A 23697-nucleotide genomic window follows, 5' to 3' on the forward strand; every position below is an offset into this window, starting at 1 on the left:
AGGCCATTACGCACAGCGCAGCTGACTACGGCAGCTGACTTATCCCAAAATGCGCAGTTTCCTGCAGTTGTGGCGGATCGAGGTCGGATCACGTTCTCACCACAAACGAACCGCACCAGACTTCGTTCACCAGCAGACCGAGACCACCCTTTGTTGGCGATCTCGGTCGGCTTGTTTTGTCCGGCATCCGAGTGCGATTACTGTGTTCACACTCCCCCAAACGAACTGCACCAAGGGGGAAAACGCTCTGTGTTTCGGAACAACTGCTCCAAACGAGATAGGTGTGAATACACCCTAAGTTAAAACAGCCCCGAAATATGGTGGGGATGCAATTCTCGGCGGGGATGCGGAAATGGTCACGGCACCTGCCGCAGGCGCACATTAGAGCCGTGCCAAATCATCTGCGCCCCCAAAATGGCAGCGCAAATGGGATTTGGGCGGTCTTAAGCACCCGAATTATTCACAGGTGTGGCCAGGCGATGCCTGGGTGTTACATCAATCAGACCAATCAGATTCCAGTCTCGCAATTGCTGTGTTTGCATAAGGCTGTCCTATCTCATGTCGATCTCATGGATCCCTCAGATTACCCTCGTGGAACTCTCGATCATTAGAGACTAATTTTCCCCCTTTTCACCTAGCTAATTACCTCCCTTCCCTGAACTTACGAACCCTTAAAGACTACATTTTCTATTTCTTTTGTGGACTCTTCCTTTTTACATTTTCAACTTTCTTCCCTGAACTTAGGAACATTTAAAGACAATTTTCTTATTCCTTTTTTGGACTCTTATTTACATTTTCAATTTTCTGTTATTTTGTAAATTTTATTTCTATATCTGAAACTCTGTAAAAGGTTTAGCCTGGCATCATCTCGGCCTATCCAGGAGGGGGGTCCCCAGCTGGGGTCCATAGTTGGGCCCCTACAGTACATCGGCCCTCACAAGGTTCCTCCTCAGCCAGTCACTGAGGCAATCCATGGGGTGGAAAGGTTTCCTTGCGCGCACTGGGGGTGGAGGGGGGCTCCGCTGTGTCCCGGCCTGGCCTTCTCTCTCATGCCTTATGTTTGTCGGGGCGGGGGCTGGGGTGGGGGGCATCGGTGCTCTCCATCACTGGTCAAGGGATGCCGGTAGGTTAGAATAGCTTAGGTTAGGCGATAGATTAGCTACAGCTGTAACTGTAGGCTGTAGACCTGTTATAGTGTTCAGGCTCAAATCAGACACGTTTAACGTCTTTAGTGAAACTTCAGGTTTACAAGTAGCATACAACCACTGCGGCGTCCATCTTGACAACAACTAGCTAGCCGCTCTCCTGCACATGCGCAGTACCCAGTCTCTTAAAGGAACATACACCATTCACCCAGTGAGTAAGATGTAGCACTTAACAAACTCCCCTTTCTCTTTAAAGTAAATTATAGTCCAAAAAAACTTTTGTTATTTTAACCATTTAACAATTATAACCAGGTTAGAATCTTGAACTTTAATGACTAGAGTTTGTATAAAGAAAAGTCTCTGTCGTCTAGTCCATTAGGCCTTTAAGCCGCCATACACCCTCGCTGAGAGCCCTCAGCAGAACGAGTGCAGATGTCCCCTTCTTTGTCAAGCAGTCAGCAAGCTGCTCCTTGGTAGCTGACCACAAGATCTGCTGGATGGTCCCAGAGTGGATGAGCTCCTTGACACTGCTGATTTCCAGGTGGAGTCTCTTCTCCGTGACAGATTTGGTGGACTTGACAGCATCAAGGAGAGAGTGATTGTCTGTTACACACACAACGGGCAGATGGCTGTGTGTGCAATCACCTGTGGTGAGCTCCGTGTAGAGTGTGGCCAAAAACACTGCACTGTCAATGCCATCTGCAAGTGCCAAAGTCTCTCCTGCTAAAGTGCTTCGGACAACTCTCCTGATCCTCTTCGACTGCCAGCATAAGGGTGAGAATCTTCCCTTTTCTCCCATGAGCATGATCAGATGTCCACCCTGAGTGCCTCCATCTGGAAGGTTTCCCATAGAGGAATCGCTGAACACCACCAGTTTCAGGGAGCTGTCTTTACCCAGGTGCTGAAACCTCAAGGTCACCTCTTCTGATTTCATTTTTCTGACCAGTTTGTTTGCACAGTGCAGGGTCTGAACTAGGCCTGGGCGATATGGCAATTTTTTTTATCACGATATGTTTTCTTATATCGATCGATGTCGATATATATCACGATATAAATTTATTAATAATACTAATTGCACATAAAAAGCATGTGAAGAATTTTAGGGGCACAATTAAAATTCAATGCAGAGCGATATAGAATGTATTCGATACGACTCTATTAATCTCTGACCGGTTACTAATTGAATCATTGACAGTGGTGGTGTAGTTAGGGATTGTTTGTTGTTGGTCATGATTAACGGTCCGCATCAACAGGGCTGAATCATTGACGGTGGTGGTGTAGTTAGGGATTGTTTGTTGGTCATGATTAACGGTCCGCATCAACAGGGCTGAATCATTGACAGTGGTGGTGTAGTTAGGGATTGTTTGTTGGTGGTCATGATTAACGGTCCGCATCAACAGGGCTGAATCATTGACAGTGGTGGTGTAGTCAGGAATGTCATACCGAATCGACCTGGATAGCTAGGCTTAGATAGTGAGGTAATATGCAGTTGTGCGCTGGTAGCATGGAGGGGGGTGTTTCCAGGACGCTGGATTACACCGTTAAGCCTTCTTGAGGTGTCGTGGGCCTAACTTAACGAAACGTCGGTGAAGGAAGGTGCCCACTTGAAAACCCCAATGACATGCTTCATACTGCTGTTGGCTAGGGTAGGTAACTGGTGATTTGTGTCTTGTTTATTAGTTTGTTAGCCTGTTAGCTTGTTTTATTCTGGATTGGGCTTCTAAATGTGTTTTTCCTCGGATTTTGGCACAAGGGATAGTAACATCTTGTCCTGTGTATTAATTAATAATCAATGCAGAGCGATATAGAATGTATTCGATACGACTCTATTAATCTCTGACCGGTTACAATTAAGTTGAATTCAATTCAAAGTATTCTCATGAGAGAGGCTCAATGCAGCTCATTGGCTATTGTTGTCATTAAATGATAACCCTTTATTTAGTCATCTGTTTGTCCATATTATTCACTTATGGCTTTTTAATGTAACTTGATCCATTTGCATTTTCAGCTTATTATAATTGTTCTATGCTTGTTACTTGTTTTCCCTTATACCACTGGTCTTTGGTGTGCTTATTCTGTTGTGTGTATTACATTATGTTGTTTTAGTGCAATGAACGTCTTGGTCCAAGGCTAGGTGTTGATTATGCAGCTATAGTTAGCTGCTGTTGGTTTGATAAAGGAAGCAAAGACTGTTTAAACCATAGATGTGTAATGTTATTCGGATAGCTGCTATAGATGGTCTAACAGATAGCATAACGTTAGCAAGATTGTCAAGTATGAAGATATTAACGTTAGCGCGTAAGCTAACGTTAGCGTTAGCTAACGCGATGTAGATGCTAATTTGATACCATTCATGACAGCCAGCTACTGCTACCCATAACCAGAACTACTGTCTGCTGCAGCTTTATCTCCCGTGTACAAATCCACGGCCTGACATATTTTAATTCCCTCTGTATATGTTACTGTTGTTTTGCCGGGCCAGGCTCTAACTGAGAGAAGAGAAGAGCCAGCCGACTGCGAGGCTCTGAGCAGAGAAATGGATTCTTCCGCAAACGCGTGCATCACATGGTTTATTTTCCATTGATGCCATTGGTTCCACTCAGTGTTGCCTTCAAATACCCCCCAAAAACGACACGTTATTCACAATAAGCATTGCTGTGCTAAGCTGCGGTCATGTTTCTGAGGGGTTTTGAACGCAACACTGAAAATATTTTATCGAAATTACAGCTCATAAATTTATCATCGTTATCGTGGCCGTTTTTTTCGTGAAAATTTTCAACATCGTTTTATCGCCCAGCCCTAGTCTGAACAGTAGCATGCTTTGTGCTGGATGCCAGGATGCAAATGTCACACATTATGTCGGGGCTGCTCTGCTTTGCCACCCACAATATTTGACCAATCTTTGACTTCAGCATGTCAATTTCAATGTCTGTTAAAGGGGCCTCTCGCTGTGTGGCTCTGGCGGGATCCATAGGGATGGGTTGCAGATTCTTTATGTAGGTACTTTGTTGTACCTGTATCTCATCCTCCAAGGAGTGAACCTCCATTCCAATGTAGCTGAAGCTGTTGTGTTCTTCACGCCCAACTTTAAAGGTGGCTTTCAGGTGGGGGATGACTGTTGTGAAGAATGTTTCTGTACCACCCCAGGTAAAGTCATCAACGTGACAGGCAAGGACTCCCATCACTTGACACGAGTCATCCAGCCAGTAGAACACTGCTGGATCAACTTTTGACACAGTAGCTCCCAGCTGTTGCATGGTGTCTTTCACTCTTTTGTAGTCAAGTTGTCTGTCACAGTGATAATCTCATTTTCATTTTGGATGTCACTTTCATCTTGGTCATTCTTTGTTATGTCTTCTGTCACACTGAGAATCTGATCATCATCGTGGATCAGCCTTTCATCTGGGTAGCTCTTATTTCTCAAGTCGACACAATAATGTCCTGAAGATGTCAGTTCAAGTTTCACTGGTTGCTTGAACATTATGGCCTTGTCATGTTCAATGTCTAAAATCGCACCTGCCCTTTTCAGTGAAGTTTTGCTTAAGAGCAGTGGGATATCCGCTGGGACAACTTCTGTCTCAATTTGACATTTTGTCTGTGCTATCATCGCTGGAATTTTCACTTTTCTTGTAGAGTGAACAACTCTCCCATCACCAAACTTGAATGGTCTTGCACTTTTTATGCTGTTCATTTTCTGTAACTCATTCTGTGTTAGTTCGCTTTTATAATGATCAAGCCATTTTTCTCCACATACCGTTCTAGTGCAAGCTGTGTCAATCACAGCTGATCCCATAGCATCCACCATGAAGACTTCTGTGTCAGTCAAAGATTCTTTTGAAAACAAAGTAATGTTGCACTCTTCAATATTAGCTCCCTCATCTTCTGTTAGCTTTGCATGTTCTTTTTTATGTGGACAATCCTTTGCCCAGTGATATGTGCTTTGGCAGACTGCACACATTGATCTTCTCCCGTATCTGTCAAGTGGATTCGTGCCTTGAGTAGCCATTTGATTTTGGGAGCTTGACCTACTTTCTCTCTTGCCTGCAAAGCGTGTGTAGTAGGCTGCGTCACCATCTCCACTCATTTGCAGCTCACGAGAGCCCTTCTGTGGCGAGGTGACGGTATCACCAAAGATTCTTTTCAACGCTGACTTCATGTTTACAAACGAGAGGCTTGGACAAGCGGTAAGCGCCAATTGTTTGTCCTTAACGTTCAGTCCCGCAGTATCGAGTAGCTTGAAAGCTAACACAGCATCTGGAAGCTCCATTTTGAACTTGTGGATTCTGTTGTACCTACGTTGAAATTCAATGATATAATCCACCATCGAAACGCCATCTCCTCTTGTGATCCGGTCAAACTCTGTGTACGCCTCGTATTGGCGATCCTTCTCCTCTTTCAAAAACACAGAGTCCAATTTCTTCAGAAGTGTAGTCATTCCCACATCTGCATTCAAATCCGCTGCGGGGATGTCCAGTGCACTGTCTCTTGCTCTTCCCGTGAGTGATAAAGCAACCGCCATGGCTTGCTTCTTTTTATCCAGGTCAGTAACAAGCCGCCAAATTTCGACCTCATTTTTCCAACTTTCGTAGGACTTCTTCTCGTCAAACGCTGGTGGAACTTTATAATTACCAGCGGCCATCCTCTGCTACCAATGTTGATGGATTAATGACAACGACAACTGTTAACACGTTTAACGTCTTTAGTGAAACTTCAGGTTTACAAGTAGCATACAACCACTGCGGCGTCCATCTTGACAACAACTAGCTAGCCGCTCTCCTGCACATGCGCAGTACCCAGTCTCTTAAAGGAACATACACCATTCACCCAGTGAGTAAGATGTAGCACTTAACACTATCTTCCCAAAAGCGCTAATTTAGTGTTTGTGCTCGTTTAACGCTGTGCGCAATGCAAATTGGGGGTGGGCACAAGCGCATGCCTGTTATAATTGTACTGGGCATAGGCGTGCCACATGCCAAAGCAGGCGTTTCAGCGCTAAAATGTGGGGATAGATGGCATTATCCTATCGTCAGCAGCGCGCAATTACTTTGCGCTAAGAGCTTTGAAAAGGACCTCTTACATGCTAAATACCTCGCTGCGGTGGGAGCGCACTGTAATCTCCGTGCAGCGCAGTGCAAAGTAAAATTCCTTTTGGATATGTCATTACGCACAGCCTTGCCACGCCAGGACATCAAATTATGGTGCTAAAATTGGGTATTAGCAGATAATTCAGTGAGGCAATCAACTATAACTCACTGAGAAACTTTTATCACATCGCAAAGAGGGAAATGAATTGAGAAAACTTGTTGGACAATGGACATAGGCTATTTACCTTCATAACCCGGAGGGTCATTGGCACCACATACGCTCTGTCAATAAGCTCTCTCCATCTCTCTCTGTCCTCGCACGAGTGAGTACACTATTACACATGGAGAGAATTACAGCATAGTGCAGGGATACTCAACTTGCTTTGCCCGGGGGCCACTTTCGTGAAATGATAGAAGGCCAGGGGCCAGTTAATAAACAAACAATATACATTTTTCTGTCGCGGATTGTAGGTTTTTGGGGTGTCAGCCGGGGTTTAGTCTGACAATGTTGTGCACACCGGATAGATAGTTAGTTAGGTTAAGTTAGTTAGGTTAAGTACATACATAAGTGCCTGGGTAGCGAGCAGACGGCAGTATTTGACAATTTAGCAGCTAAATTAAACATTATTGAAAGATATTCGATATTCCAGACTGAAATGCTATAACAGAAGAGTATTGGCCACAGTGACATGAACATTTGGACACTTATTCAGTGGGTATCTTGCATGTTGTGTTCAGGTGCACTGTTGAAAAAAAAAAAAAAAAAATTGGTTGCAATTCCATCGAGGGCCACACAGGCGGCCCGCGGGCTGCAAGTTGAGTTTCACTGGCATAGTGCATGCCTCGCGCAAACAGCCATTGTGAGACGGGAATCTGATTGGTTTTGATTGATGTAATGCCCAGCATTGCCTGGCCACACCTGTAAATAATTCTGGGAGTTAAGACCGCCCAAATCCTGTTTGAACAGGCATTTTGGGGCGCAGATGATTTTGGCATGGCTCTAATTTCCACCTGCGACACATGCCGTGAATGTTTCGCATCCCCGCCGAGAATTGCATCCCCAACATATTTCGGGGCTGTTTTAACTTAGGAATCAGGGAGGTCACATCTATTATATCACTTTTAAACAGTTACATTTCTGTATGAATCATTACAATTATGCTCCCGTGAGGTGGGGATGCTTTTTTTATGCTGGGCGGGGGTGCAAAACTCAGCATAACACTGCCGACTGCAATCTTCCCTGCTTTAAGGCATGCGCAAACAGGTGCGCAAGCGCTATTAGGGGATAGCGCCTGTATGAAGATAGGGCCCTCAGTTAGTTCCGGTTAATGGCTAGAGTAGTCAGATTGTCTGAACTGCTGCTCATTTGGCCTGGCCGCTCTGCTGCTAGTTCCAGTGTGCCGTTGCATATCTGGGACTGGGCGATAAATGTCAATTCATTTCTTGCTTATTCATTGGCTCTTTTGGCCTGATAAGTAAGTACTAGGGATGTTCATTTCGGAAAAAAAATCATAATCGAAATTCGGGAAAATTAACGATCAATTATCGATTATCGATAATGTTAATAATTAAATATTTTTTTAATATTTTTGTATTATTATTATTATTATTATTATTTATTTATTTTTATTTTACAAAATGCCTATGTGCGAAGCGCTATGAAGCGCTTTTCAATCCGCCTAATGGTGCTCCGTGAGGGAAGCGCATAGTATAGCTGGCTCAATCACATTGATCAGGTCTCGATAAGGTTCCAGACGGGTGATCTTTTCTGCATGCCGGACGAGGCGCCTTCCTCGTTAACCAGGCTCGGATCTACGCTGTTCAAGTGGTGAATCATTGGCGTCTAGCTGTGTTGTACTTATAAACGGCATCACAGTTCTTGCAATGAACAATGTTGTCTTTTAACTCGAAATGGTCCCAAACAAAACTTTGCTTCGCTCGCTTCATTTCCTCCTCTGGCTGAGAGCTGACAATGTGCTGGTGATGTTCTCACCAGCAAGCCCAGTGAGACCACGCCCATAGCCCCACCCAGAGGTGTTCTGTTAAGTTGTGTCATAGTCCCATTGCGCCCTCACCTGGTTGCGACCACGTAGTTAAATCTTATACTGTCGTTTGAGCACATTTAGGCCTATTTGATTTGATAAAAAAAAAACATTAAAAATCGATAAAAATTCCACATGATCGAATCAATTCCTTAACGATCAATTATCGATTTTCGATTATTGATGAACATCCCTAGTAATTACATAACCTGACTGCTAAATTTTACTGTCCCCTGTGACTATTCATGACCATATCGCCTAGCCACAGTATATTCTATCTGTTCTGCTCTGCTCTTCCCCCCTCCTCCCCACCTCCTCCCTTTCCCTGCTATCTCCTCCCCCACAGTCCCTGCTCCCCACCTCCTCCTTTTCTCCTGCTTCCTCCTCCCCCACACCCCCCTCTCTCCCTCCCCACCTCCTCCCTTTCCCTGCTCTCTCCTCCCCCACTTTCCCTGTCCCCTCCCCACCTGCTCCCTTGCCCTGCTGTCTCCTCCCCCACATCCCCCCGCTCTCCCTCCCTTGCTCCCCCTCCCCCCTTTTCCTGCTCTCTCCTCTTTCTCCCTTCCCCTGCTCCTTCCCCACCTCCTCCTTTCCCTGCTCTCTCCTCCCCCACATACCCCCGCTCTCCCTCCATAACCCCTCCCTTTTCCTGCTCTCTCCTCTCTCCTCCCCCCTGCTCTCCCTCCCCTGCTCTCTCCCTTTCCCTGCTCCCTCCTCCCCCACATTCCCCCGCTCTCCCTCCCTTGCTCCCCCTCCTCCCTTTTCCTGCTCTCTCCTCTTTCCCCCTTCCCCTGCTCCTTCCCCACCTCCTCCCCTTCCCTGCTCTCTCCTCCCCCCCACATTTCCCATTCTCTCCACACCTCCTCCCTCACATACCCCCGCTCTCCCTCCCCAAACCCTCCCTTTTCCTGCTCTGTCCTCTCTCCTCCCCCACATTCCCCCTGCTCTCCCTCCCCAACTCCTGCCTTTCCTGATCTCTCCTCCCCCACATTCCCTCCACTCTCCCTCCCTTGCTCCCCCCCACCTCCTCCCTTTCCCATATCGCCTAGCCACAGTATATTCTATCTGTTCTGCTCTTCTCTTCCCCCCTTCCCCACCTCCTCCCTTTCCCTGCTCCCCACCTCCTCCCTTTCTCCTGCTCCCTCCTCCCCCACATCCCCCCATCTCCCTCCCCACCTCCTCACTTTCCCTGCTCTCTCCTCCCCCACTTTCCCTGTCCTCCCCCCGCTCTCCCTCCCTTGCTCCCCCTCCCCCCCATTCCTGCTCTCTCCTCTTTCTCCCTTCCCCTGCTCCTTCCCCACCTCCTCCTTTCCCTGTTCTCTCCTCCCACATTTTCCATTCCCTCCCCACCTCCTGCCTTTCCCTGTTCTCTCCTCCAATCTGCGGTAAGTGACTACCTATGCAGCGGCCGCCGCACAGATTCTGGGACATGTCTAAAAGTTATGCCTCTACGTTTTTAAATGTTTCATAGGCTATGCAATGCTGTGAGAAATATGCAAATGTTGCTGCTGTATAAGTAAAGGTTTTATTGAGGAAAAATGACACAATTTCCATCCCTAATAGCGTCTATATTGATATGCTTATGTAGCATTTCTATTGGTTGTTATCAGATGCCGTCGTAACTGCCTGTCACCCTAAAATTCTGACACTGTCAGAATTCGTCCCAGGCTATCTTTGGTCGCAAGACTGTGACAACGGCCGTCTTTGAACCTCTCTCACTGCGCGATGCAAGATGAGCGTTTTTGTAGCCACGACCAAAGATATCTCCATGTTTCTTTCACATTGGTCATCTTTCGTTTGGGACAGCCCAAAATTACACAGTGTACTATCAAAAGCTTTAGAGACAAATTCTGACACAGTAGTGTTGAAAAGAATGACAGACAGCTGACATAATCTTTTAGTGACATTAAGGCAGGATGCAGAGAGGACAAAGCACCAGCCCAGTAGCCTACTTTAACTTTAGAACTGCACAAACAGCTCTGCATTTCCCCTACAGTATACTCCTTCTGACACCAATGACACAGTCAGGTCAACTGCACTGAGCCACCACCAATGCCTCGTTTTGGGCCAGGAAAACCCTGCTGGGTGTCTATGGGTGCTCTTACAGGGTTTTACTGGACCCTTGTATATTTTCACTGACCCGGCAGCCAAAAACAAGGGCCCCTATTCTCCCACAGGCCTTCGGCGCTAAAACGGGCCTTAAACGCAAAAAAACGTGCCTTGCGCCTGTCTCGGGAAGATATCAACATGGCTTTACGCTGGCAAATGCGCTTTAGGCGGAATGGGCATGGCGCACTCCCTGAATGGGCGAGAATGGGCGTGTCGGCCTTAAATATCGGCCTAATAATATCTTCCCACCTGGCGTAAATTTAGCGCTTAGCGCTTTTGAAAACCAGGCCTATTCAGTGCGCCAGTTGCGCAGAGCGCTCCCCTCTGGCTCTCCTCTGTCACCCTTCTCTGTGTCACTCTCTCCCTCTCTCCTCAGTCTGACAGGCACAATACGACTGTCTCGCTCTGACTCCCTCGCTCAGACAGACACAACACACGTCCCATCCCTCGCTCAGACAGACACAACACACGTCCCATAGGAAAAATAAAGTTGTAAGTTCACTGCCTGTGAAAGGTCCCAGCATGCAATGGGCTACTCCATTTCGCTACTAAATAGCAACCAAATGAGCCGAAATAGATATAAAGGTCGATCTAAATAATGTGTAATGGTAACACAACCTGCAATTGTAGAACATTTCAATATTGGACCAAATAAAACATCGAAATGAAAACACCACCCTATGTGAAACATATATGTCCTCCTGGGCCTATACTGTATATATCCCTTGTCGATTTAACGTGATTTAGATAAGTGACAGCAGAACGCACTTCTACTGTCATGTGCTATACTGTGATGTCCGCTCCAATAACTTGGCCCTACTTCACATTTAGTTTTACAATAAAAACACATTTATGCAATGACTTTACATAATGTAGGGTATATTTATGTGCATCATCCTGCAGCAGGGGAGAGAAAACGATATCTTTCTGGGCAAACTTTCACCAATCTAATTAATCTCATCATATAGGGATAGGCTATATTTTTCTAGCTGATGCATTTAGAACATTCTTTTCACTTTGATCTTGCTATAGTGTAGCGTATTTACATGCTTGCAGTATTTAAACTGCAGTTAGATTGGTTTGAGAAGCATAATAATATGGAATAATAGCCTATATATGGAGACAGACAGACGGGATGAAGGGAGGGGGGGGGGGCAGAGCGCTTGGCTTTGTCTGGTTTTACCGGATTTCTCCTGGAATTGGAGCTTAAAAGGCAAGCTTACTGCACTTCTCCAATGAGCGGACTGTGCATAATTTTACGCTTAAAAGGCGTGGTTATAATGGTTGAGGCTGCGTGTAGCACCGATACCAAGATAGCGAGTGCGCTGGTCCACACCCACTAACTGCGCTAGGCCAGGCCTTAAACACAGTTTCTACGCCGATTGCAACGATAGGGCCCAATGTATGCTTTATTAACTTAACTTAACTGCTTTTTTTCATAATTTATTCACAAATTGTATTCTCTCATCTGGGCACAGAAGCAACGGACGTTTAAGCCAAAAGGCCTTCTTCAGCCTTGTCAGCATTGCCACAATGCAGATTTTTCAACCTGACAAGAATACAATTCTACGGGAGACACGAAATGCACTGGGGGGGGAAATGCAAAACATTATCTGCTATCGGTAGCTTCAATCGAAAATATATATGTGCATCAGCTTTGAAAGACCCTATCATTCAAATTGTAAAGATGGGCTGATAGCGTGATGTCCTAGCCAGTGGGCAAAAGGGCAGGCGACCACTAAAGAAGCTGGGCCAGCCCAGGACCATATGGGCTAATAAGTGAGTGTGTGCGTATGTCACTAAGTCCAGCATGGAGAAGGCTTTGCTTCTTAACCATATGGAAACAATGACTTGGCTTCACTGTCAGCGTAGCCACTAAAGAAGCTTGGCTGCTGGCCATCTGGGACCCACTCTGCCTCCCGGGTTGATGGAGAAGGTATTGGAGGGTATTACGTTAACTCCCCACCCCCCATCCTGAGCCTATACCCCACATCTCCCACTACCTATCTACAACACAGGATACTGAAACTATAAGAAAAGCTGGGACCCATAACTTCATATTGTAGCTCCATCTCTGCTCTTTTTATATTTGCATTTGGAAACAAATAATTTCTGAGAAGTCAAGAAATGCAACATTTCACATTTGCTCCACAGGTCATCACATGCCTATGACTGCTCTTGCTATTGGTGCCTTCAGATAGTCATAGCAGTGTGAATAATATAATATGCCCTTTCATGCATATGACCGTCAGTCACAATAAATTAGACAGAGGCTTTACTACAGGGAAGGATGAATACAGCATGAGAGGCTCATTCATATCAAACACTGAAAGTCTCCATTGAACTTGGAAAGTAAAAAAAGAACAATGGCACCATGAATTGATTAAGAAATCGATGGAGAGCAGTAGCCTATGGCACAGCACGATGAACCTGCATCATATTGTTACTCTAACAACCATTCAGCAATGAAATATTAAACTATTGTTGTTGTTGTTGTTGTTGTTGTTGTTGTTGTTGTTGTTGTTATTATTATTATTCTAATTATTAGTCTTTCTTTTTACATTTTGAAAATAATAGTTTTGGTATTTTGTGGTCATATTTAGTTCACAGATTACACTGGATATAACATTTGGCCTCTACATGGGGTGACATTTTGATTGTTTACAGTAATATATTTTCTTAGACTCAAATGCTGAGACACAATTGTGTTCTTCATTACAGATTATTTGAAATTTTAATCCAATATTAATAGCCAAGATAATTCAGTATCTGCCTTCAAAAACAAACCCTAGCTAAGCAATAATCCAACAGCAGCCAGATTTCAGACTGCACTGTAGGCTGCGGTCAGTCAGATAATGGGGGAAAAAACTAAAGGAATCAACTGTAAAACATGGAATACTGCAGAATCTTCTAGCTGAAATTATAAAAGTAGTCCTAATTATCAAAATCAAAAGTAGACCTAATTATCAAAATCAAAAGTAGACAAGTGTAGTAACCTACAGTAATTGATTTCGGAATTGTAAAATAGGCCTAGAGCAGTGATACTCAACTTGCGGCCTGGGGCCCAGATGCGGCCCGCGATAGGGTGCAGAGTGGCCCCCCGACCATTTTCGAATTCACAATGAAAACTAATGTTTAATAAAGTTTGACTGAGCTCCAGCTAAATTGTCAAATATGTCTGTCTGCCCGCCACCCAGGCACTTATGTACTTAACAAACTTAACTTAACTAATTATCCTGTGTGCACAAAATTGTGAGACTAAACTCCGGCTGACACCCCAAAAACCTACAATCCGCTACAGATTGTTTTTACGGTTTGTTTATTAACTGGCCGCTGGCCTCCTGTGATTTTGCAGAAGTGGCCCCCAAGCAAAACAAGTTGAGTATCCCTGGCCTAGAGAAATGATTGTGTTTTTCTGATTGGGGTGTCTTGAGAGGGGGGTCTGTCTTGCGTGGGATTACAACTTGGTTTTCACTTTGAGAAACATGTCTGAGAGAGACAAGTCAACTATATATATATATATATATATATATATATATATATATATATATTAGGGGTGTCAAAAATAATCGATTATAAGATGCACACCGCGATGCGGACATGCACGATACTGCATCGATTCACAAATGTCAAAAATAGATTATATATATATATATATATATATATATATATATATATATATATATATATATATATATATATATATATATATATTTTTTTTATATATATTATTTTATAATCAAATAAAATATAATGGAAGTACATGCATTTGTTTATTTTAATTATGGATCATAATACAATGCAATTCCAAATGCACTTTCATTTTAAAAGTAGCCACACAGTGAGAAAAAAGGAAGTGAGAAAAAATAAATCATGTATTGGGGAAAAAAAGTGATGCATCGATTTAAGATGCATCGAAATGCATCGATAATCGTTTTATAATCGAATCGTAGCCCTCTGAATATTAATCGAATCGTGAGGCCAGTGAAGATTCACAGCCCTAATATATATATATATACATACACACACACAGAGAGAGAGAGAGAGAGAGAGAGAGACAGAGAGAGAGAGAGAGAGAGAGAGAGAGAGAGAGAGAGATCCTAACCCCTAAATTAAAAATGTTAATGGAAAAAACTGAAATTGGGGAAAAACTTTGACAACTGGTTGTCCCCTGAAAATAATGTCAGGGTGGTCGGATACATGGGGGAAATCAACACCCCATGAAGGTTCGAATCCCAGATTTGCTGGGAACTTCTGAGCAGCAGAATGCGAATGAGCAATGCTATTGAGCAAGGCACATAACCAACCCGGCCCCAACCCCCTGTATAGCTAATACTTATAATACAATATTTGTTTATTTATCATCGCATATTATCGCACATGGCAGATTTTCCTCAGGCCTCAGAGACGGCTGATGAAAGAGAGCATGCAGAGCAGCAAAACATAACAAGCTGAAAAAGAAAAGAGAAAAAGTCCACGTCCAACATGTGCACGTCTGAAATCTGCTTCAAATAACATGGTGCTACCACATCCCATAATGGCAATCTGAAGAGGTAGCCTACTTTTGACTAATTAGAGCAGGAGAGGAGAGAGAGAAAGAGAGAGAGAGAGAGAGAGAGAGAGAGAGAGAGAGAGAGAGAGAGAGAGAGAGAGAGAGAGAGAGAGAGAGAGAGAGAGAGGTGGATTGTGTATGGGGGTGAGACAGACAGACAGACTCACAGACAGACAGGCTCACAGACAGACTGCTGCAGGCTATATTTAATCCATGGAGTCATGGGCAAAGTAGGCTATCTTCTTGATTTTTATATCTGTACCATGCCCATGTGTTAGACCAGGGGCCGGTTGCACAAAGCCGGTTGCACAAAGCACCTTAAGATTTAAGGTGTCCATAAAATAAAAATGGTTGCACGAAACACCCTTAAATCTTCTCCTTAAGGTTAAATATTTTAAGGAAAACATAAGCACAAGTTAAAGTCCCCCTTCATAGGCTCAGAAAAAACACTTAGTGGGCCACCCAATAGGCAGGAAAAACTGTGGTCAGATCCACAGGAGCAGGGAGTTTACCCACTACCAGAGAGCAGGAATGCTAGAACGCAGGGACGTGCAGAAAACATTAGAGGGGCAGGGGCTCAAATTCTTAAAAGGGCACTTCGGAGCAGAAATGCCGGCAGCGGCGGCGTAAATTTCAGGCAATTTGAAGGCCAATTTAGGGGTATAACTAATTTTAAATATTCATATATATATATATATATATATATATATATATATATATATATATATATATATATATATATAATAAATAAATAAATATATATATATATATATATATATATATATATATATATATATATATATATATATATATATATATATACTGATATATCTGTCAGTTGCGCCTGTGCTGCTGTCGTTCAGTCTGCATGTGGCTGAGTGCACACTGCTGGAGTGGGCGGGGACGGGCCGTCTCGCTCTCAACAGTCAATGGGCAAGCCACATGCGGTTTTTGGGCTGCTGCCTTCAGGGGCGGCTTAGAAAAACACTGGTCCATGCAGAGGCCTATTAGAAATGGTGTATTCAAGGCCAAGAGAGCTCGGAAAAGGCATTTCTCTTTGAATGCAGCCTTCAGAGACGGCATGGAAAGGGCAATTTCCATACAAAGCACCATTAGAAATGCTGCATTCATGGTCAGGAAAGGGCACTTTTTACAGCCTGAAAAAAAGGCAGGGGCTCAAGCCCCCTTTGATGTCTATGTGTGCACGTGCCTACTAGAACGGCAACACGCACACACACGCACGTCGCACGCACACATACGCACGCACGCACACACACATACGCACACACACACACACACACACACACACACACACACACACACACACACACACACACACACACACACACACACACACACACACAATTATATTTATGTATTTATTTTTATTTATTTATGTATTTATTGTGTGTATATATATATACATAAACAATAAATAAATAAATAAATATATATATATTTATTGTGTGTGTATATATATATACACGTATATACATACATACACTATATATATATATATATATATATATATATATATATACAGTGGTGTAGTCTACGTGATACGCAGGTATACGGCGTATACACACTGCGAAATGACTCCGATTTGCGTATGCGCACTGGGAAATGCGCTATGATACTGTACGTATCGTTTTCACTTTCCATTCATAAAATTCACCCTGTGCGCTCTGTGTGTTACCCTACGTTCACGCACAGCACCCAAGCCTTGCCTACGCCTTGCCTTTACCCACGCTTTTAACACATTCACTGCCAGCTACTGTAGGTAGCTTCTGCCAGAGGGTTTTTTTGAGGATTCTGGCTCATCTTTCAAGACCCGAGGATTCTTTTCTGCTAAGATTTTGTGAACACAAAATATCTCAAAAGAACTAATAGAATGTGTGCTTTCTCTGTCTAAAAGAGTTAGTTTGTAGAGTTAGTAGTTATGTAGGCATTAGCACTTGAATACAGCATGGTTTCAGCGTCTGAAAATTTAAGCTGAGATAAATAGCTTTTTGTGAAATTCGATAGAACAGTCACTTTAACAATTCATTTTTGGCATCAGTAAGACGTCAGACATCTAAACAATAGTTTTGAACAGTAATTTCCTCCATAACAGCAGGAAACCCCCCTCTACTTCAAACTCCTCCCTCCGTGTGTGTTCTTCTTGGCTGCAGCGGGCGTGTCACAAGCTCGTTTCTGCTGCTGCTCCTGCTGCTGCTCCTGTCTGCTGGCGGCCGCTGGGCGAGGATGGGCTCGCTCGTTTCTTGGGGTTTCGGTTGAGAAACCCCAAGAAACGGGGTTTCTTTTGCGATTCTGGTCTTATTTATGCTGCGTGTTTCAAAGTGTGTTGCACCCATAATCTATTATGCAAATTTGCAATCCCCCACCGCCAGCAATCAGCGCGAAAGCGAAAGCGTTTTCGCCAATCCATTTTACAGTATGAGAATGGTTTCATCGCGCGTTCCCCTGCAGTTTTGGCTCGGCTTTTTCTAGTCTGGAGTCTCTAGTGCTCAGCACTGTCGCCACTTAGTGGGTCGGTGGAATGGGTTGTACACGTTCGGCGGCTCCAATATTTATATAAGAGATGTAAAAGGGTTAGATCAACGTCCCACCGTCAATTTTTTTTTTTTTTTTTGGACGTATCAACTCGTCATTGGCAGTCAACCGTTGGATTTTTTTTGACGTATCAACTCGTCAATGGCAGTGAACGTGTTAAATAGGTGTCCTTTTGTCAATGAGGCTGTGTACACAGGGCGCCTCAACGTGAACCTTGCGTGTACCCACGCCTCGCCTGAGCTGCGCCAATTTTATCGTTTAGGCCTGAGTTCTATTTTCAAACCGACTATGCGCGTGAAGGCAGACTTTTTCTGTCAAGCCATGAAGGAAAAACGCGACAATATCCGTGGGAAATGGCAAAGTCAACTGAATTTCAAAATAAAATGGTGTTACAGCATTGAGCAGAGAAAGAGAGAGAGAGAGAGAGAGAGAGAGAGAGAGAGATTGACGGGTGGCTATCACGTGGGGCTTTCTCCCCGTCGGTAAACAAATCTTCAGGAGAGAGAATAGCGACCGAAGAAGCAAGATGAAGCTGATAGCTGAAGCTATTCTGTAAATTTGGGGAGGAACAACAACAACAAAAAATGGGTTGAATCTCCGCCCACTTCCAGCCGAAACCATGCCCACTTCCGGTTAAGCCCCGGGGTAGACTACACCACTGTATATATATATATATACTGTATATATATATATATATATATATATATATATAGAGAGAGAGAGAGAGAGAGAGAGAGAGAGAGAGAGAGAGAGAGAATTTATTGTATGTATTTTAGTTACAATACCAATTTTGCTTGGATTTAAACCATCCACGGGAAAAGGCATTATAATTTATGTAAATATATGGATATTGGGATTTATGAATCGGTAACAGCTAAGATATGTGTATATTAACATTACACACGTAGTCTGCTGGCACCGTGGCCGGTAAGGGTGTTGTTGTCGGGGTGGATGGAGGGTGTAAAGGCCCGCCTTTCACATCAGAGGGCTGTGCTCGATCCCCAGCGTTTATACACAGTTATTGCCCTTCGCTGCAAACACACTCCCTGTATTACATTGATCACATTAGTCCTAGAGTATGTATTTCCCATTCTATTCTACGTCAATGCCCGCTGGTCTGCTACAATGCTGTACAACAGTGTTTACATGGAGATTACTGCAGTCTTTGATGTTGTTCTGCCAGCTAATCTCAGTCACAATGTCAGGTCATACGATGCAAAGCACACACACAGGCACGCACGCACACGCACAGTTTCTTTTGTGCATCACACACAGTTCAATATGGCTCTATAACAGGAGGCCGAAATGACTTTGAGTCAGCCAAGTCCGAACATAACTCTTATCAGCATAACACACACACACACACACACACACACACACACACACACACACACACACACACACGGCCATAATACGGTTTGGTTTCTCAGAAGGCTGACAGAGAACCAATGACACTGAGTGGCTGAAGTCACTTGGTGACTTGATCATGACCTTTAGTCATTCTAAAGGCAGATTCTAAGAGATTAAAGGTGCTTACACACCAGAAGCGTTTTAGTGTTTTTTTCCATACGATTAATTCGCACGTCAATAATATTTTTCGAATTGAGAAAAATAAATAAGATTGCTAAAATGATAAAGAATAACTAATAAAATGGTTAATGTTTGAAAAAAAGTGTGTGGGTTTGATTTGAATTTGAGAAAGTGGCTGCATGTGGTTTCATTCAACAAAGCATTGGTTTGGTTGCATTCAAGATGATGGACTCTCTCTCTCTCTCTCACTCACACACACACACACACACACACACACACACACACACACACACACACACACACACACACACACACACACACACACACACACACACACACACACACACACACACACACACACACACACACACGGCCATAATACGGTTTGGTTTCTCAGAAGGCTGACAGAGAACCAATGACACTGAGTGGCTGAAGTCACTTGGTGACTTGATCATGACCTTTAGTCATTCTAAAGGCAGATTCTAAGAGATTAAAGGTGCTTACACACCAGAAGCGTTTTAGTGTTTTTTTCCATACGATTAATTCGCACGTCAATAATATTTTTTGAACCTATATCAGTGAATGCAACCGTGCATACAATACCAACAGCAAAGTTTCCCTGAGCGTTATTGCGGTGATTATTTTTTTCTGATTTTTCAGAAATTCGCTTCCGACGTACACATCTGTTGCTATGATGGACAAGTGGGTCAAAATCTGCATCGCAATTTCGTGCTGTATATTCACATTGCTCTTGGTGTGTAACAGCCTTTACTTTGTGACTTTGTCAATGGATTTCTCTCAGATGACTTGAGATGACTTGAGAGGAGGGTATTTCCTCTGATCATTAGCTTTTATTAAGAAACCCTCTGACACATTGGAGTTGGTCAAAAGGGGCACAGAATAGCCACAGCCCTGGCATGACATAATGGACTGGGTATGACTTCTATATAAAGACACTTATAGCCAAAGCACCAGTCTATCTTGGTAGTGTAATGCAGAACATGTAAACATTTGGAAATAGAGACTTGGGTGGACACTGATAGGTCATAGCATACAACACAGAGTCGCTGCATGCCAAGGCCCCCCCCCCCCGATTTTTTTATCCCCCATTAGTGCTAATTTAATTTATTTATCCTGGTTGCTACTCCACCCTCTGCCGATCTGGGGAGAGCCGAAGCTGGCTCTATGCTTCCTCCGAGACATGGGCAGTTAGCCAGCCGCTTCTTTTCACCTGACAGAGGAAGCTTCACCGGTAGGACATAGCACATGGGAGGTTCACGCTATTCCAACCAATTCCCCTCCCTCTGAACAGACGCCCTTAACGACCAGAGGAGGAACCACATTAGCAACCAGGATATTGCATGTTTTGGTGAAGGGGGTTCCTATATGAAGGAAACCCCCGGGAGGCACGGGGAGAACAAACTCCACACAGAAAGGCCCTTTTGATGACCCCACCCGGGCGGTGGGCACTCGAGGACATGCGGATGGGCACGCATTCCTTCAGCACTCACAGCGTCCCAGGTGGGAATCGAACCCAGGACCTTCGAGCTGTGAGGCGACAGCGCTTACCACTGCACCACCGTACCCCCCCATGCTGCTTCACTAGACTAGTGGTTCTCAACGTGGGGTCCGGGGACCACCAGCGGTCCTTGAGGAAGTTCCAGGATGTCCCCAGCAAACTGATGAATTGTAAAAGCTCACATTATTTCATTGAAGTTAAAACAATAGACCCTTTTCCAAATTCCAATCATGGAAGTTTGAAACCCTCATTAGTGTTTTGCTTGCACCTGTGTTTACCCTGCCTTTTTGACACAAAATGGCCCCCGTGAGAAGGATCTAGTAGAGAATGTAGAAGAATGTCTATTATGATCATAGTTTTACTGTTATCTCTCCACCTACAATCATGGAGTTCTGGACAAATCTCAGATTTGGGTCTGAGCCTGAGGCACAAGAATTGACGGACATCTGGCTAACGTTAGACAGGATGAAGACGCAATGTTATGATGTTTGTCCACTACGAGCCACCGTAGTTGTTTACAAGCTAAGCCTATCAGTGTGCTCCTAACACGCGCTTGCGTATCTATCCCGGTAGTACAGACTTCATGTCAGCTGTCAGCCTGTCAATGCGGTTTGTTGCCACACTAATAAACCAGCGGTTTGTCCCAAGCCAGTGTGATCCTTGACTCACACGGCAGCCAATCAGCGTTGAGCAGCAAGCGACTTTTGCCAGCGAAATTTTGCTCGAGTTGGGATATTTCATCTCGGGCGACGAGCGAATTTTCGCCCTATCGCTCTGTCTCTGTCACTCGGACGCCCAGCGATTTTTCTCCCAGGCGAATATACGCTCAATTGCTCGTTTGCATTGACTTTGTATGTAAACACGATGCCAGCGAAAAACTTTAATAGGTCGGTGTGAACGCACCTTAACACACACTGTGGAGTAACTTAGGGCTCCTAAAAGAGCCCTAAGTTGGAAAAAAAGGTGGAGAATCACTGCTACTAGACAGTACTCTGGAGGACACAACCTTGTGGTGTTTCAGCCTACCTTGAGAACTAAAGTCAGTGAGAGAAAAGTTTACACTATGTCCACCTCCAAGGGAAAAAGTGTCCTTACAGTTAAAATACATCACAAATCCCCATCCCTGTTTCTGTGTAACCCAATAAAACCAAGCAGGCATGGCCTGGAGGCAGCCTCAGGTGCTGCAGCTCCAGTCCAAAGCCAGCCCCACACATCCTGTCTGAGCTGCCCTGCTACATAAACACACATCCTGTCTGAGCTGCCCTGCTACATAAACACACATCCTGACTGAGCTGCCCTGCTACATAAACACACATCCTGACTGAGCTGCCCTGCTACATAAGCACACATCCTGTCTGAGCTGCCCTGCTACCTAAACAACAACTATTTCAGCTGCTGATTATTAGTGAAAGCTAAATTTGACATGTTTTGAGGATGTCTAATTAGCCCCAAATGGCAACTTTCAGTCCAACTTCACAGCATCATCCGTTCCCTATGTGTAGGCAAGGCTGGGCTACATAAGAGAACGCGTTATGAAAAGACACTTTTCATGTCAAGGACCCAAACTGACATAAATTAGAGCACAGACCTGCATTTGATAAGATATTTTGTCCCAGGGTCCCCCATCTCATTAGAGACATGCCACGTTCCAGCCTGCTTCAAGTCCTCAACTATTATCCTCGTCAACAAAGAGACAAGGCCCGTGGCACTAAAAGACCTGTCGCCTTGACCTGTGTCGTCATTAAGTCCTTGGAGCACCTTGTCCTGTCCTACCTAAAATCCATCACGAACCCACTCCTGGACCCCCTGCAGAGTCAACAGGTCTGTAGATGATGCCATAAACATGGCCCTGAACTACATTCTCGCACACCTGGACACTGCAGGAACCATGTGCCACGGTCTGACCCCACCCATCCAGGTCATAAACTCTTCAGGGTCATCCCCCATGGCAGAAGCCTGATGTCTGGCAGTACCAGAACCTCTTGACACAGGGACAGCTTCTACCCAACTGCCATCCGTCTCTTCAATGAGACTCGAAAGAATGAGACCACAAATCAGGACTTTGTCACTCCCTCTCCCCCCTGATCACAACCGGCTCTGCAATGAGTGCCGTGGGGGTCCCCCCATTTCCATTATCCCCCGGACAATATCCTACCCCCCCACCTCTATTATATATGTCACTTTAAATTACTTTTTACTTTATAATTTGAGATTTTCTGTATTGTATTTTCAATACTGTATTATTTAGTAGTATTTTTTGTATGTAAGTGATGTATTGTGATCACTGCTTGCATAGGCTATAGGCCTACTGCACCAAGTAAAATTCTTCGTTTGTAATATGATTACTCACTATGGATATTAAAATGAATCTTGAATCTGATACAATTTTTGCTTTTAGATGTTTTATTACGGAAAGCGTATGAAACCCACTACTAAAATAGTCATGTATTATGTCATCGTGTTACTTGGTGTATGGGTGGAATTATACCCTATTGAAAATAAATGATTTCCCTTTTTGCTGGGGCCAACCGGGAAGCCCCTCCTCAAGGTGTCCCCGGACTCCACTTTGAGAACCACTACTGGTCTAAAAATAACGTTTTGTTCAGCTTGGAATGCATTTCGCTATAAGAAATGCAAAAATCAATTGCCAACTTTTTGAATGTAGGATTACATGTGCGTGAGTATAGTGTACACTGTACAGCCTACCTGCCGAGCTCTCTGCCGGGGAGGATAGTGTAGTGGTCGGTGAAGGGCTCGGTGTGGATGGTGGTTTGAATGACGGACAACAAGCCGCTGGCCAGGCGGCTCTGAGTCCGACTCCTGCTCTCCCCAGCCCGGCCTGGACACTCAGGGATCATGGCGTCGTCTGGACCAGGATCCGTAACACGTTATATTCAAGCTGAAAGTTTGTCCACCAAACGATAACTGACCAAACTTCCCCCAAAAAACAGCTCAGCTACAAATTAGCAAACATCAGTGATAATGACCAGGACGGTATCTGTTGGCAACCTAAGCGTTCCTAACTAGACTGCAACATGATCTCCAAACAGTTAAATGACAGACTCATGTTGATAGTCTGCAGCTCCTCTCTGTGTACGGTCCTGTCTGCTCCACTCAGTCCTCACCACTGACAAACGACTTTGCAGCTTTCAGTCTCCATGGA

General features: G+C 44.3%; 1 protein-coding gene across 1 annotated transcript in view; it reads right to left on the minus strand.

Moving 5' to 3' along the window:
* Positions 1–23392, minus strand: part of stk17a (serine/threonine kinase 17a) — a gene marked incomplete at both ends in the record, with an annotated part of 98301 nt that extends 74909 nt beyond the window's left edge. The window contains one exon of the mRNA XM_083632275.1: positions 23241–23392. Coding sequence (XP_083488401.1) covers positions 23241–23392 — 152 coding nt within the window. The remainder of the gene's footprint in view (positions 1–23240) is intronic.
* Between the last annotated feature and the right edge of the window lie 305 nt (positions 23393–23697).

Source organism: Poromitra crassiceps (assembly GCF_964638095.1).
Source record: "Poromitra crassiceps genome assembly, chromosome: 2".
Taxonomy (NCBI): domain Eukaryota; kingdom Metazoa; phylum Chordata; class Actinopteri; order Beryciformes; family Melamphaidae; genus Poromitra; species Poromitra crassiceps.